General features: G+C 46.5%; 2 protein-coding genes across 2 annotated transcripts; both read left to right on the top strand.

Annotated features, from left to right (window-relative positions):
• Positions 1 to 1,162: 1,162 nt before the first annotated feature.
• On the top strand, positions 1,163 to 2,900 carry CCR75_001800 (uncharacterized protein; the record flags this gene model as incomplete). The annotated part of the gene is made up of 2 exons (XM_067959901.1): positions 1,163 to 2,544; positions 2,651 to 2,900. The coding sequence occupies 2 exons, from the start codon at positions 1,163 to 1,165 to the stop codon at positions 2,898 to 2,900; spliced, it is 1,632 nt and encodes a 543-aa protein (XP_067820985.1).
• Positions 2,901 to 3,104: 204 nt separating this feature from the next.
• On the top strand, positions 3,105 to 4,731 carry CCR75_001799 (uncharacterized protein; the record flags this gene model as incomplete). Its single annotated transcript, XM_067959900.1, has 3 exons — positions 3,105 to 3,268; positions 3,309 to 4,275; positions 4,343 to 4,731. 3 exons carry the CDS (start codon positions 3,105 to 3,107, stop codon positions 4,427 to 4,429), a joined length of 1,218 nt encoding a protein of 405 aa, XP_067821024.1. The 3' UTR covers positions 4,430 to 4,731.
• Between the last annotated feature and the right edge of the window lie 9,152 nt (positions 4,732 to 13,883).

Below are 13,883 nucleotides of genomic sequence, written 5' to 3'. Positions count from 1 at the left end.
CCGGCGAATTAACGCGGCGCGTGCGCTTAGTGCGAGGTTGTGTGGGCGTCTTCGCAGACGACCCACCAACGTGGCCCCTTTTAGGTGGCATCTTGGGCGCCGTGTATAGAAACACGTGCGCGAGAGTGATCGAGTGAACTAGCGGCGCGTAAAGCTGCTCGCAGTTCCTCTCTCTACTCTGTCGAATTTAAAAATGTAAATTCGTTCTTAAAGAGGGGGATGGTGTAACGGGCTAGAGTTGCCCTAATGTTACACAGTCCCCATTAAGTACATTTGGTACTTAAGGGGATGGTCAATTACTAAATAATAGTAATTAGACCCAACACTCGGGTGTGGTGCACATTTGTGACCAACCCTTGTGGATGTGATGCACATGGGTGCATTCACATTAGGAGGGATGACGCCCAGCGTCATCCATGATGACGGCTAGCGTCATCAGTTACGCGAGGTATCTATAAAGATACGCTCGCAATACATATTAAATGATATCTATAGAGATATCATTTTAATTGGTAAAAATAGGTATTTGTATTTAATTCTATTAAATATAAATCAGTCTGAAATTTACTACCTACTTGGTAAGTGCGCACGAGGAGACGGATTACCGCTCCCGTGACGTCACTTCACCAGAGTTCTTAGTGTGTTGGGTGAGGTCGCTTGCGCGCCCACCACAACTACCTCACTGCACGCAAGAGAAGCAGGTGCAAACCGCTTCCTCGCTGTGCTAGGGTGTGTGCTAAGTAGAGCGTGGCCGCATTGCGACGTGCCCGTCTACACTCTCTGATTACTCCTGCAGCTGATTAGTCCGCGGAATAAATAGATATAATGGCCTGTACCTATTTATGGATAAGAATTCTGAATATGACTATATAAAGTAATATCCTCCAAACATTATCTACCTTTTAGATAATATATTAATTAAAAACCTTTAAGTGTTAATTTCATACAACGATACACCCTGTTACAATTTCTAACATTGTCCTGGTTCTTAGGTATGCCGAGCTCCGAAAAAGCTGGCGACAACCGTCTATTGGACAACTTTCGACCCGAAAACTATTTTGGTCCGACAGAATTATTTTAAACTCAAAAGTTCTTTTTCACCTTTCCTTTACAATTCACGTATTTAAGAGTAAAAGTATATCTAAATCTTCACTTGACAACCATGACGGATGCGCCAAACGGGGCCAAGAAACTATGGGGCGGAAGATTCCGGGGCAATGTGGACCCTATTATGAACAAATTCAACGAGTCTTTGACCATAGACAAGCGCATGTGGCGCGTTGACTTGGACGGCAGTCAGGCATATGCTCGCGCCCTTGAAAAGAGCGGCGTCTTAACGACCGCCGAGGCGAATGAAATTGTACTAGGTTTGGACAAGGTCGGCAAAGAGTGGGCAGCGGGCACTTTTGAGCCGAAGGATGGTGACGAGGACATTCACACGGCTAACGAGCGTCGTCTGACTGAACTCATCGGAGCCGTGGGTGGCAAGCTGCACACGGGCCGCAGTCGCAACGATCAGGTGGCCACGGACGTACGTCTGTATCTGAAGCGCACTATCGTAGGCCTTCAAAATGGCCTAAAAGAGCTCATTGGGACGGCCAGTCAGCTGGCTGAGAACAACATCGACTTGCTGATGCCAGGATTCACGCACCTGCAGCCTGCTCAGCCGCTGCGATTCTCTCACTGGGTACTGAGTCACTGCGCGGCGCTCCTGCGCGATGCCGATCGTTTGACGGACCTCACCAAGCGGGTCGACTACATGCCTCTAGGCAATGGCGCTTTGGCTGGAAACTCCTTTGGCTTGGACCGCGAGGGCCTGGCCAAGTCCCTTGGGTTCGCCCACGTCACCCCCAATAGTCTCGATGGCGTCTGCGACCGCGACTTTGTTGCCGAATTCCTCTTTTGGGCGTCGATGGTCATGGTGCATCTCTCGCAGATGTCGGAAGATTTGATTATCTACAACACGCTGAAGTTTGTGACTATGGCCGATGCGTACAGCACTGGCAGCTCGCTTATGCCTCAGAAGAAAAACCCCGACGCGCTCGAGCTATTACGAGGAAAAAGCGGCACTGTCATGGGTCGTCTTAATGGCTTTCTCGTGACACTAAAAGGACTTCCACGTTCGTACAATAAGGACTTACAAGAGGACAAAACAGCGCTATTTGACGTCGTCGATACGATGGAAGATTGCCTACAGATCGCCACTGGTGTACTGGCCACGTTGACTCCGCATGGCGGCAAAATGCGCAGCTTTCTCGCAACCGAGATGCTCGCGACGGACTTGGCCGAGTACCTCGTGCGCAAGGGAGTTCCTTTCCGTGAAACTCACCATGTCGCGGGCGCAGCCGTACGGATGGCTGAAGACAAGAACAAGGCATTGAGCGCACTCACATTCAAGGAGCTGGCGACGCTGCACCCCAAGTTCGAAGAGGACGTGCTGGACGTCTGGGATTTCGACCTTAGCGTCGAGCGCAAAAATGTCACGGGGGGTACGAGCAAGAGTGCTGTGGAGAAACAGATCGCTGATCTGAAGGCGTGGCTCGCGTAGATTACAAACGGAACCACACTGCTAGTTGCAGCAATCAAATCATGCTAACATTATAACTTCCTTTACGACGGTCACGAGCTTTTTGTTTAGTGTTTGACACAGCTACGATTGTCCGTGTTTCTTGGCGTTTAATGACCCCTGTACATTCAGCAAATTAGCACATGTGGCAAATAATAAACTCATACAGAACCACGTACGATTGTTTGCGGCGCAGGATAAAGTCGATCATCGAGCCAACTCGGCGATTAGCACGGCGGATAGTCTGCTCTTCGGCTTTGCGCTTGCGTTTCTGCCACTTTTTCTCATGGAATCGCTTAAGCGCCAGCGTCTTGAGTGTGCCGTCCTCGGCTAAGATAGTCTGCATGCGACTAGCTATACGAGTCACATCCTGACCTTCGGGGACCGCGGCCCAGAGAGAGCGCTGCTGTGTAACAGTCGAGCGAATTGCTAGCGACACCGGAAGGCGACGAAGCAGGATCGACATTAATGGACAGTTGTCAATTGTCTATAATCTTGAATTTGTAGGTCAATGTTTTTTTAAGACAAACTAATGGTAATGGCGAATGACGTGACGGCATGGAATGATGAGACCGTATGGGAATCCTCGGGATTCATGCGCTTTCTAGCAGACCATCAAGTGGATCTTACCGACCTTGTTAATCCTTTGACCAAGAAGACTTCGCTTCGCTTTTTCCGGAAAGGAGCTTTTAATTTTCTACTGTTTGTTATCGCTCTTATCTCGTGTATCTGCTTGCGTCAGGCTCAAGCGACTAAATTGCAATGCTAATCAGGAGACCGAAAAACGTTGTCTGCAATTAATCGCTGCAAACTTAATCCGTGAAATCTCGCAAAGGGACCCTATGTGTTCCTTAAACACTAATCCTAGGGCAGTCGCTTGGCTTCCCGGCTTCTACTCACTACCAGCTTCAGTTCCATTGGCTCGTGTTGATCTTTACAAAGAAGGTCAAGTCTACGGGATCGATATTTCGTCAGGCTATGCTGTCGCATTGCTTAATCTTCAACCAGGAGAGCACGTGCTGGACCTGTGTTGTGCTCCCGGCGCCAAGTTGACGCTGATGGCTGATCATCTGCAGCTCCATGGGAGTGTTACAGGTGTAGACTTTTCAAAATCGAGATTAGGAGCGTGCAAGCAATTAGTTCAAAAGTACAAGCTTTTTGAATCTCACTCTGAAGTTCTCAAGTGGAGATGTCGTTTATTTTATGCGGACGGAAAAACTTTTAGTATTGGTCCTAAGACGGAGACAATGAATTTAAAAGGAGTGGAGATAATATTGGATTCCCAAGAGATTGAGTCAAGAGCTAGTAAAGATCGCTTAAGGAAGCGGAAAAACAAAAGCGCACGGGCTCGAGAAGCCAAGCACCAGACGCTGTTGGAGTGGGATTCTGCCCTATACGATAAAGTACTCGTGGATGCCGAATGCACTCACGACGGATCAATCCGCCACCTTCAGCGTCTGAATACGGCATCTAAATGGAAAGGATACGTGCGCGACCATCTAAATTCTTGTGAAATTGAGCGAATTCTTGAGCTCCAAAGCAGGCTTATACGGAACGGCTTCAATCTGCTCCGGCCTGGAGGCACGATGGTCTACAGCACGTGCTCTTTATCTGTGAAGCAGAATGAAGAGATCGTTTCGGCGTTTCTTCAAGACGAACCGCTAGCTACGCTGGACCCGATTGTTGCTGACAAAGCTGTTCCATGTCAGGTAAGAACGGAGGGCTTGCTAAGTCCATGGTACCGAGACTGTCACACTGCAACGTATATTCTTATAGGAAGGACGACTTCCAGGAACGGTGCGCTTCACCCCATCACAAAATACGAGTGGCCTCTTCATTGCTCGAATTTGTAAGGCCACTTGAAGAAACTCGCAAGAATGTAAATTTAGAATTTAATTCAGGAATCGCCACCACTATTGATTGAGCTGACGCTTAGTCGGCTAGCATATTGTGATCGAATGGAGATGGCGGACCAGTGCATAAGATTTACTTTTCCCCTATTTTAAAGCCTTTGAATTAAACCTTAGCAGCTAAGACCTCTTCGCTACCTGCTAATGTAACGGGGTCCGTTACATAAGTATTATTTCCTGTAAGAGGAATAATATATATTATATCCTATGAGAAAAAATAAATAAAGAAGTGCAAAATTATTAACTTTATTAATAGTTTGACTTAAATTATTCCGAATATACCAAATTTGATATAATTGATGCAATTAGACATTATGTAACGGGGTGTATCGTTACATGAAATTAATACTTAATAATTGTTAGTTAATATATTATCTAAAGGGTAGATAATATTTGAAGAATATTAGATATAGACCATTATATCAACATTCTTTGCGGTCCAGTCAGTGCTGGACGCGCGCAAAGAGAAAGACAGATAAGACTTTTATTACATGTTTTGTATTAGTTTATAATTAGTTAGTATTAAGTGGATAGAACAGAAGAGCTTATTAAATATTTATACAGCTTTAAATTTACCCTCTTTAAAGCAACGTAAATTAAAAAGAGTCTTCCTCTGCACGTACTAGTGTACCTGAAGTGACGTGAGGCACCACTCACACTGAGGCAGTGCGAAGTGGGCTTGTACTGAAGCAGTACAAGTCGTAGCGCCCCGTTACACCTGGTAGCACTTCGTAGTCCGTCCAAGGACCACAGTTCCAATCATCTAACACGGACATTTTAGATGATAGTGGAAATACGCATCACGTTTCCCGTGATAGCTACTTCTTTCTTAGTGACATAGAAAGGAGTGCGGTCGAACGAATGAGTTCGACCGTAAAAAACGATGCAATCTTGGCAATGCTGTCCAATGTGGACAGAGATTCCCTCCATCTAGCCATCGCCAAGTTCATACAACATGAACTTTACGAGATGAAGGAAAAGGTAGCCTTGCTGAATCAGCAAGGCTCTCAACAGGTAGAACTGTTGAGGTTACAGCAGGTACAGACTTCTGTACCTGGGATGACGCACGCGTCGTCCGGAAACCTTAAAGATTGACATCTCTAAGTATAGGGGAGCCGAAGAAGAATCCCTCTTAAGATGGTTTCTCGAGTTGGACGATGCAATAAGGGCACGTTACACCATCGACGAGCAAATGCAAGTCGCATTTGCTCAGTCAAATTTGGCAGGTCGTGCCAAAACTTGGGCATTGGGCCTTAAGTTGCGCGACCCATACGTCTTTGGGTCGCTAGAGGCTTTTAAAACCCGACTCAAACAGACGTTTGAACCGCCTAGGGCTGAGATCAGGGCTTGATCAGAGCTTCTGATACTCAAGCAAGGCAAGCTTGATGTTCACGCTTATGCCCAGCACATACGGCTTTTAGCGAGTAGTATCACGAACAATCCAGTTCATGAACACACGTTGATTACGGTGTTCACGCAAGGTCTTACGGATGGTCCCGTAAAGACCCACCTGTTCCGCTTGGAACTGGATACGCTTGAAGAAGCAATATCCGTTGCGGAACAGGAGGACTTTAGCTTGAGATAGGCTCAAGCTATTTCGTCATCGTATCGTCCTCCAAGACGACACGAGCTGGGAGGTCCAGAATCGATGGACCTCTCTTATGTCGAAAGCGAGAAACCTCGCTATTCAAACAACAAACGATTGCAGAAATGCCATCGCTGCCAAAAATAAGGACACTACGCTCATGAGTGTAGCGACCCACGCTCAGCACCGAAAGGCACTGAACGTAATTTTGGACCGTACCGCACCTCTCGCCTAGAATGGCAAGATGGCTCACATTCTTCTCTGAAATTAATTTCAAAGTTGAATATAAGCCGGGTAAGTCGAAATGTCTTGGCTGACGCTTTATATCGCGCAGAGCAGACTTCGAGGTGAGACACCAGGAAAGTGTGTCTAGTGCTTAAACACAATCTTTGCCGTCAACGTTGGCAGCCATGAAAGCATACCACGTGACGAGCTCATTAGCCTCTGAGATAAAAGAGAGCTACAGTCAGGACGACGATTGTCGCCTGCTGTTGGATCATTTCGAGGGGGGGCGAAAGGTCACGCTTCCGTCGCACCTGAAAGCTAAGAAATATCGCTTTAGCTACAGCGATGGCCTGTTATGGCGCCAGCTGTCACCTTGTGATCCCTTGAGAATTTATGTGCCTCATGACATAGATCTCAAGCTGATGATCCTTCACGAGCACCATGATGCGCCATCTAGTGGGCATCTGGGCCGTGAAAAACATTCTTACGAGTGTCAGAGGAATTTTGGTGGCCACATTATATAGATGGGTGGCCAACTATATTCGCTCTTGCGAACAGTGTCAGCGCATTAAGCCTGCACCGTCCAGCAGTGCGCCACTGAAGCCGCTACCAACTCCAACCAACTGCTGGAAGTCAATAAGTCTGAACTTCATGTTTGGCATGCCGCTCGATCGTTAGGGTCGGACAGGGCTAGTCGTCTTTGTAGACAGACTAAGCAAGATGGTGCATTTAGCACCATGTAAGACATCGATCACAGGCAAGGAGGCAGCTCTCTTGTTCCGGGATCATGTTTACCGACTTAAAGGGATGCCCGAGTCCATAGTATCAAACCGGATCCACGTTTTAGTCGTGTTTTTGGCGACATGTGTTCGAGTTGCTAGTAGCAAGCTTCACATGTCGACCGCAGATCATTCCCAGACCGATGGCCAAGCAGAACGTGCCAACCGGGTCGTGGAGGATGTCTTACGCACTACAACAACTCCCAAAGAGTGGAGCGAGCTGTTGCGAAATCGCAACAACGAGGCGGACCGCTAAAAAACGGTCGGGGTCAGAAGGGGGCGCGCAACGCCTTACTGATCCAGCAACCTCTAGAGAATTTGCAAATCTTTTGACTAAAGTTGCTCCAGACATACAATCATTATGTGTCTCTGCACCTGGTGATGAGGTATCACTCATCACCTTAAAATTAAAAATGACAAATAATTTGTCACTTTGAGCCCTAGTGGACTGTGGAGCGTCGAATAATTTATTCGTCGCCGGTCGCTAGGGAGTCGTAGGCTCAAATATGTTGAGCGCGACATCCCTTTAACGAGGATGACGGTGCGTCTAGCGACAGGCGCATCGATAACAGTAATGAAACGCGTAATGAAATTTCACTCCACGTTAAAAGATTTACAGTACGATGATGATTTCATCGTACTGGATTTGGATGACAAATTTGGTGTCATCCTAGGTCTACCTTGTCTGACATCAAATTCGTCAGCCGAATCCAGTTTGATAAAATCATCATTCTTGGCTCATCCTAAGTATGAGCCAAGAATCAGCTGGCAGCATCGATCAGTAAAGATGCCTGCCACTTGTTCATCAGATGGCCATCTGATGAACGTCTTGGAGCGTTCACAAGCGTGTGAATGTACTTTAAGTGAGTGCGATGGCCTCACTTGTGGTACGGTCGTTAGTACGACTGCACAAGGTCACAGTGTGATTACTAATCACCCTGTGCAGTTCGCTGCCGGCGGCTGTGCGAATGCACAGGTAGCGCAAAGGTCTACCACTCGAAGAAGTCGAGTGGATTGAGACATGAATGTACGCCTAGCGGGCGACATTCAAGGAAGATACCGATTGTCCAAAATGGATAACACGATGATCCTAGGTCGAGTAGACAGTCGACCGTAGAGGACCCGACTGTTAGAGTGCAATTACAGTCGGAAGACGTTGAGGGAATATGTCCGCAGGAGGAATCTCCTCAAATAGTTAATGCTGTAGTGACTAGACTTCAGCATCTCGATGGATTATCCGTCGGCAGCCTGTGAATAAATCCCAAAAGAGAACCGAGACATTAAATGTCTTGGTAAATGACGGATCAAGAGTATGCGCTTATACGCTTGATCTGTATGCGCCTCTGAAGTTAACTTCGGAGACAACTCAATTACCAACCCTAGAACCCAAGCGGTTCTTGAGAGATCTGCATGGTGGTAAAATCAAGCAGATTTGCGTACTCGTCACAGAGGACGAATACGTAACCGATATTCGGTCAGCGGTAATTTTTGCAGAGAACGAACGGGTTCTCAGCAACTCATTGATGGACGAAAGTGTCCTCGATGTGAAGACTCAGATTGAAAGATTTACTACTCAATCTTGGGAGTCACTCAAGACAAATCCTTTATACAAGGATTTAATGAAATTCAGGGATGTATTCCCTGTAATGCTTCCATGCGAGTTGCCTAAAGTTAAAGGCACTCGACATTAGATCGAGCTCAAACCGGGCTCGAAGTACTGTGTCATGAAGCAATGGCCACTGCCTCGTGAACAAGTACTTGCGATCGATAAATTCTTGGTCGTCGTTTAAATGCGGACCATGTAAGGGAGTCAACCTCCCCACATGGCTCTCCGACCTTCTGTGTGCGAACGGCCACAGGAGGATGGCGGATAGTGCACGCATTCAAAAAACTGAATGCTGCAACGGAACCGGCTCAAACGCCGATACCTAGAAAAGACGAAATCATAGATGGTATGTCTAAGAGTACCATTTTTCGTCTATGGATTTGATGAACGGATTTTATCAGATCCTTATGCGTGAACGGGGTACCCGTACACAGCAGCGAGCACTCCTAGTGGGATGCTCTGGGAATGACTAGTAATGCAAAATTGGCTTAGTAACGCCCCTGCAACATTCAACAGATGAGTAATGAATAATTTGAGACCAGTGCGAAAATTCGCACCGAGTTTTTTCGACGATTTATTCGTCCATAGCCAGGCTATGGATGGAAAGACGGACGTGAGAGATCATAAAATTCACGTTCGTCAGGTTCTTACACTTATGCGAAAGCATAAATTGTACGCAAATCTCAAGAAGTGTATATTCGCTGCAAGCAAAATACAACTTCTTGAGTGCATCATAGGGAAAACACGGCATGCGCCTGATCGCGAAAAGATTAAGGCGATTACCGACTGGCCAGTTCCATTAGATGACAAGGGACTAAGAAAGTTCCTTAGGTTAGCGGCATTATTGTACAAGTACTCACGCAATTATGGCGAAATGACAGTTCATCTCTCTCGTCTCTTGCAAAAAACGAGAAATGATTATGGAGTGCTGATTGATAGCGTAACTTTGAAGGTATCAAGCAAAGCTTGATGCAATCGCAATCTTGGCAATTGCAGATCAAGACTGGCCATTCCATGTGGTCTGTGGCGCCAGCAATTTGCAATCGGCTGTGCGTTAATTCAATACGATACAGACGGCGCGGAGCGCATTGTCCTCTACCAATTGCGTCAGCTGCAACCAGTTGAACGCAATTACCCAGTGCATAACAAGGAATTCATTGCCATAAAATATGCACTGGCTAAATTAGGGTTTACCTCCTCGGAGATAGACCGTTCAACTTATGTACGGACCATGCGTCATTACGCACGGCCGTAAACAGCCCGAACCTCTCGCAAAGAACGGCGAGGTGGCTATCCTTCTTAGAAGAGTATAATTCCTCAGTGGAATATAATCCAGGACGACTTAATGTCGATGCTGATGCATATTCACGCCGACCCGATTCTCACTGTTGCAACATTCATTACAAGTGTTCCGTCATCAACTTTGTTTGATGACATAAAGAAAGCCTACACAGAAAATTAAGACCTTTTACGTTTAATGGATCATCTGATAAATCCATTCAATAAATTTTTTAAAGATTTACCGGCTTTATATCCATCGTCAACCGATCGATACACAACACGCAACAACTACCTGTTCTACACAGCCGTTCTCGGTGACACTCCAGGTGTCGTCGTCCCCACTCGCAATAATTCGCGCTTGCGTATCATGTATAAGTGTCACGACGCACCAATAAGTGGGCATCGTGGAGTAAGAAAGCTTATCTTACAGTTAGTCGCGACTTTTACTGGCCCCGCTAGTATCAGCTCGTGCGCAAGTACATTCGTGCTTGCGAGGTATGTCATCGGGTCAAGCCTAGTCCTTCATCCCGTGCACCTCTCCAGCCCCTACCACTTCCGGCAGAGTGTTGGCAGTCCGTATCTATGGACTCCGTCATCAGATTTCCTGAAGACGATCACAAAAACAATGAAATCCTTGTTTTTGTAGACTGATTCAGCAAGATGGTACATCTTGCCGCAGTACCAGAGTCAATCACTGCTCCGGGCTGTGCCCGCGTCTTTATCGACAAGTTATTCAGACTCCACGGTTTACCCCGTGAATTGGTCTCCGATAAGGGCCACGTCTCACGGCGGAGGTTTGGCAATCCGTGTTCCGATCACTCGGAACACGGCTGAATATGTCAACTTTCTGATCATCCAGATATAGATGGTCAGACGGAACGCATAAATCGCGAACTCAAGAAATACTTCGAGGTTACGTCAAATGGAATCCGAATTGGAGCGAGCTTTTACCGATGGTCGAATTCGCCAACAACAATTCGATGCATGCGTCTAGAGAGCATACTCCGTTTTTCCTAAATGGCTTACGCCATCTACGCATTTCCACCCAATGATCGGGATCCTCTAGTTTAGAGGGGGGGGGGGACTCGCATGAGCAAAATTACCTCTGGCTCATGCTCATCAAGCGTCGAAGTTACCAATAACACGAAAGCAATCGACATCGAAGAAGAGAATGATCTCATGGCACTGCGCCCACGTGTCGAAGTTACGAAAGCAATCGACATCGAAAAAAGAGAAAGATCTCATGGCAGTGCGACAAAGTGCACTAAAAAAGACAAAACAAATGAGTCAGTACAGAAAGTTCTGCTGGCTCGAGAATCAGTGTCCGTTTCGTACAGAATTCTATTTCTAACGCAGTGGGCAGGCAGAAACGGAACGCAGACAAACATGGACGAGCAAATGCTCTTTCATTTAAAATCAATGACATAGTACTACTCTATACAGTAAACTTACCTAAGCGTGTAGATACTAATGTAAGTACAGTAAACTACTACCTATTTACCGGGCCATTCCGTGTACTGCATCGCAGAAGCAATGCGTACACAATAAAATTTCGACGAAGGATGCGAACGCATCCTACGGCTTACGTTGGTCGGCTCCGCCCGCACCATCAGCACGCGGTTTTTTCTGCCGACGGATCTGACCACCCCTTTCAAGAATCCCTAAGAGATTCTTGGGATCATGAACTAGACTATCGTATTGAGTCTGGAGATTCTCATGCCGAATCCGAAGTTCCACGAAATTGCGATGAGCTGACGACTGCTCGTCACGAAGAGCGTGATGCTTCCATTCGTACTCAAACATCGAGTACGCACTTTTCGAACGGTGAGTCTGCACCGTCTGTTCCAACGAGTGACGCTTGCCGCGCTCGTGATAAAGACCCTCTTCCAATACATGGAGGAAGTGTCGAGTTTGTCGATCTTCGACTCTAGATCCGACACATAGCTCGTATCTAATCTGCCGTCCTCCACCACAACTATTGGTGGATTCCCACGGTGGTCAACGTTTCCATGTGGAGCGCATCGAAAGCCACCGTGATGTGAAGGGCCAGCGAACAAGTTATCTTGTTAGCTAGCGCTGTTATCCACCTTCGCATGACAGCTGGAAGACCCGGTCTCAGCTGGTTGTTGATGTTAAGGGCCTCGTTCGCCAGTATGACAAGACCCGTCCGACGAATCAGACGGTCTATCGGAAAATGCGCGCCCTGAGCGCCTGTAAATCGATTGCAAAACGTCAATCGCATCGTGCATCTCGATAGAGATGCGAGTTTTTCCCCAGGGCGAAGAAAGGCAATAAACATCCCCTTTCAATCGTTTCGTATTTTCGACACAACACGGACAGAGATCACCCCATGTGAGGCATGGAAGTCCTGCCTCACGTGACAACCGATGTAATTTATACCTTGCACCGGTTGGAGTTCGTTTCTCAAACCTAACGTAAATCGCGTTAAGTTTTTGAAGCCAGGCTTCGCTTTCAATGTCTTTGACTTTTTGAATAAACACGTTCTAGGCTTGCATCAACGAGCTTTTAAATCGCTTCTGTTGCCACTATACCATCGATGCTTAAGAAAAGCGTCGCGATAAAAAAAATCTCCGCGCGAAAGCTCTTCGCGCTGGGGTCAAGGCCATGTAGCTTTGTCGCAATAAAATAAGGAAAATTTATTGGGGGAGGAAGTCTCTCCAGACAAGCTACTGACTAGCCGTTCGGGTGGGTCCATACGGTTAGTGATTAGTTCGGGCGACGCATTATTGTCTCTTGCGGTAGACATTTTGCGTGCCGCAGTATCATCTTCTCCCGCAACACTAACTGTTGCGGGTACACGTGGTGAGTCACCACGTGAGTGCGACCCCTCATTGGAGGTCGACTATAAATGCGAGTCGGACGAAATGGCTGACTCGGGGAGAGTGGAACGTCGTCAGGCGACTGACTATGAGCCGAGTCCATTGTGTCAGAGACGCTCACAAGGGTTCTTCAATTTGTTGAAAGCAGTCAGATGTAGGACGAGGTGACAATAGTTCGACATAGTGATACATGGGTTCGTAAAGCTTTTACATCAATTCATAATCATCACAAATTTATATGCCGACACATCATAGTAGAAACTTCTTTACTTGAAAAATAGAACTTCGAATGAGAGTGCTAAATCGGATAGTCGTGCTAATAGCGTTCACTATAGCATGAATAGATCCGACGATGAGGATTATTCCCCATCACCAGCAACGTCTCCCATGCCGTCACTTGCACTTGTCCCTCTGCATGGTGATGATGATTGCGTAAGCCATCGTAATAAAAGTTCTCGTGGTACTCCTGCTTCAGTGGGTACCACTCAGGGGAGTGCAGACACTAAAATGTCTCGTCTTGCCCCTAAGAAGAAGCCGTTTCACTTAAATGGTCTTATCGTGACCACTCTATTCAATGACAGTCAGAGTGATTGTCGTTTAAGAGGAGTTGATGTCACGGGGTGTATCGCTACATTTAATCAAAACTTAAAGGTTGTTAATAACTATATTATCTAAAAGGTAGATAATATTTATGAAAATTACTTTACATAGTATCGAAAACTTTATTCATTAATAGATATAGGCCAACATATCTACTTGCTCCGCGGTCCAGTCAGCAATGGACGCGCGCAAAGAGAAAGACAGAAAAGACCTTATTCCATGTTGTATTAGTAGTTAGTAGAAAATAGATAGAAACAGAAGAACTTGATTATATTCAATACAGCTTTACTTTTAATTCTCTTCAAAGCAAGTGTGTTATAGAGAGTCTTCCTATGCACGTACCAGTGTACGTGAAGTGACGTGTGGCACCACTTGCACTAAAGCAATGCAAAGTGGACTTGTACTGAAGCAGTGCAAAGTGGGCTTGTACTGAAGCAGTGCAAAGTGGACTTGTACTGAAGCAGTGCAAAGTGGACTTGTACTGAAGCAGT

Source organism: Bremia lactucae, linkage group LG5 (assembly GCF_004359215.1).
Source record: "Bremia lactucae strain SF5 linkage group LG5, whole genome shotgun sequence".
NCBI classification, from domain to species: domain Eukaryota; phylum Oomycota; class Peronosporomycetes; order Peronosporales; family Peronosporaceae; genus Bremia; species Bremia lactucae.
This window is presented reverse-complemented; position numbering and strand designations above follow the sequence as displayed.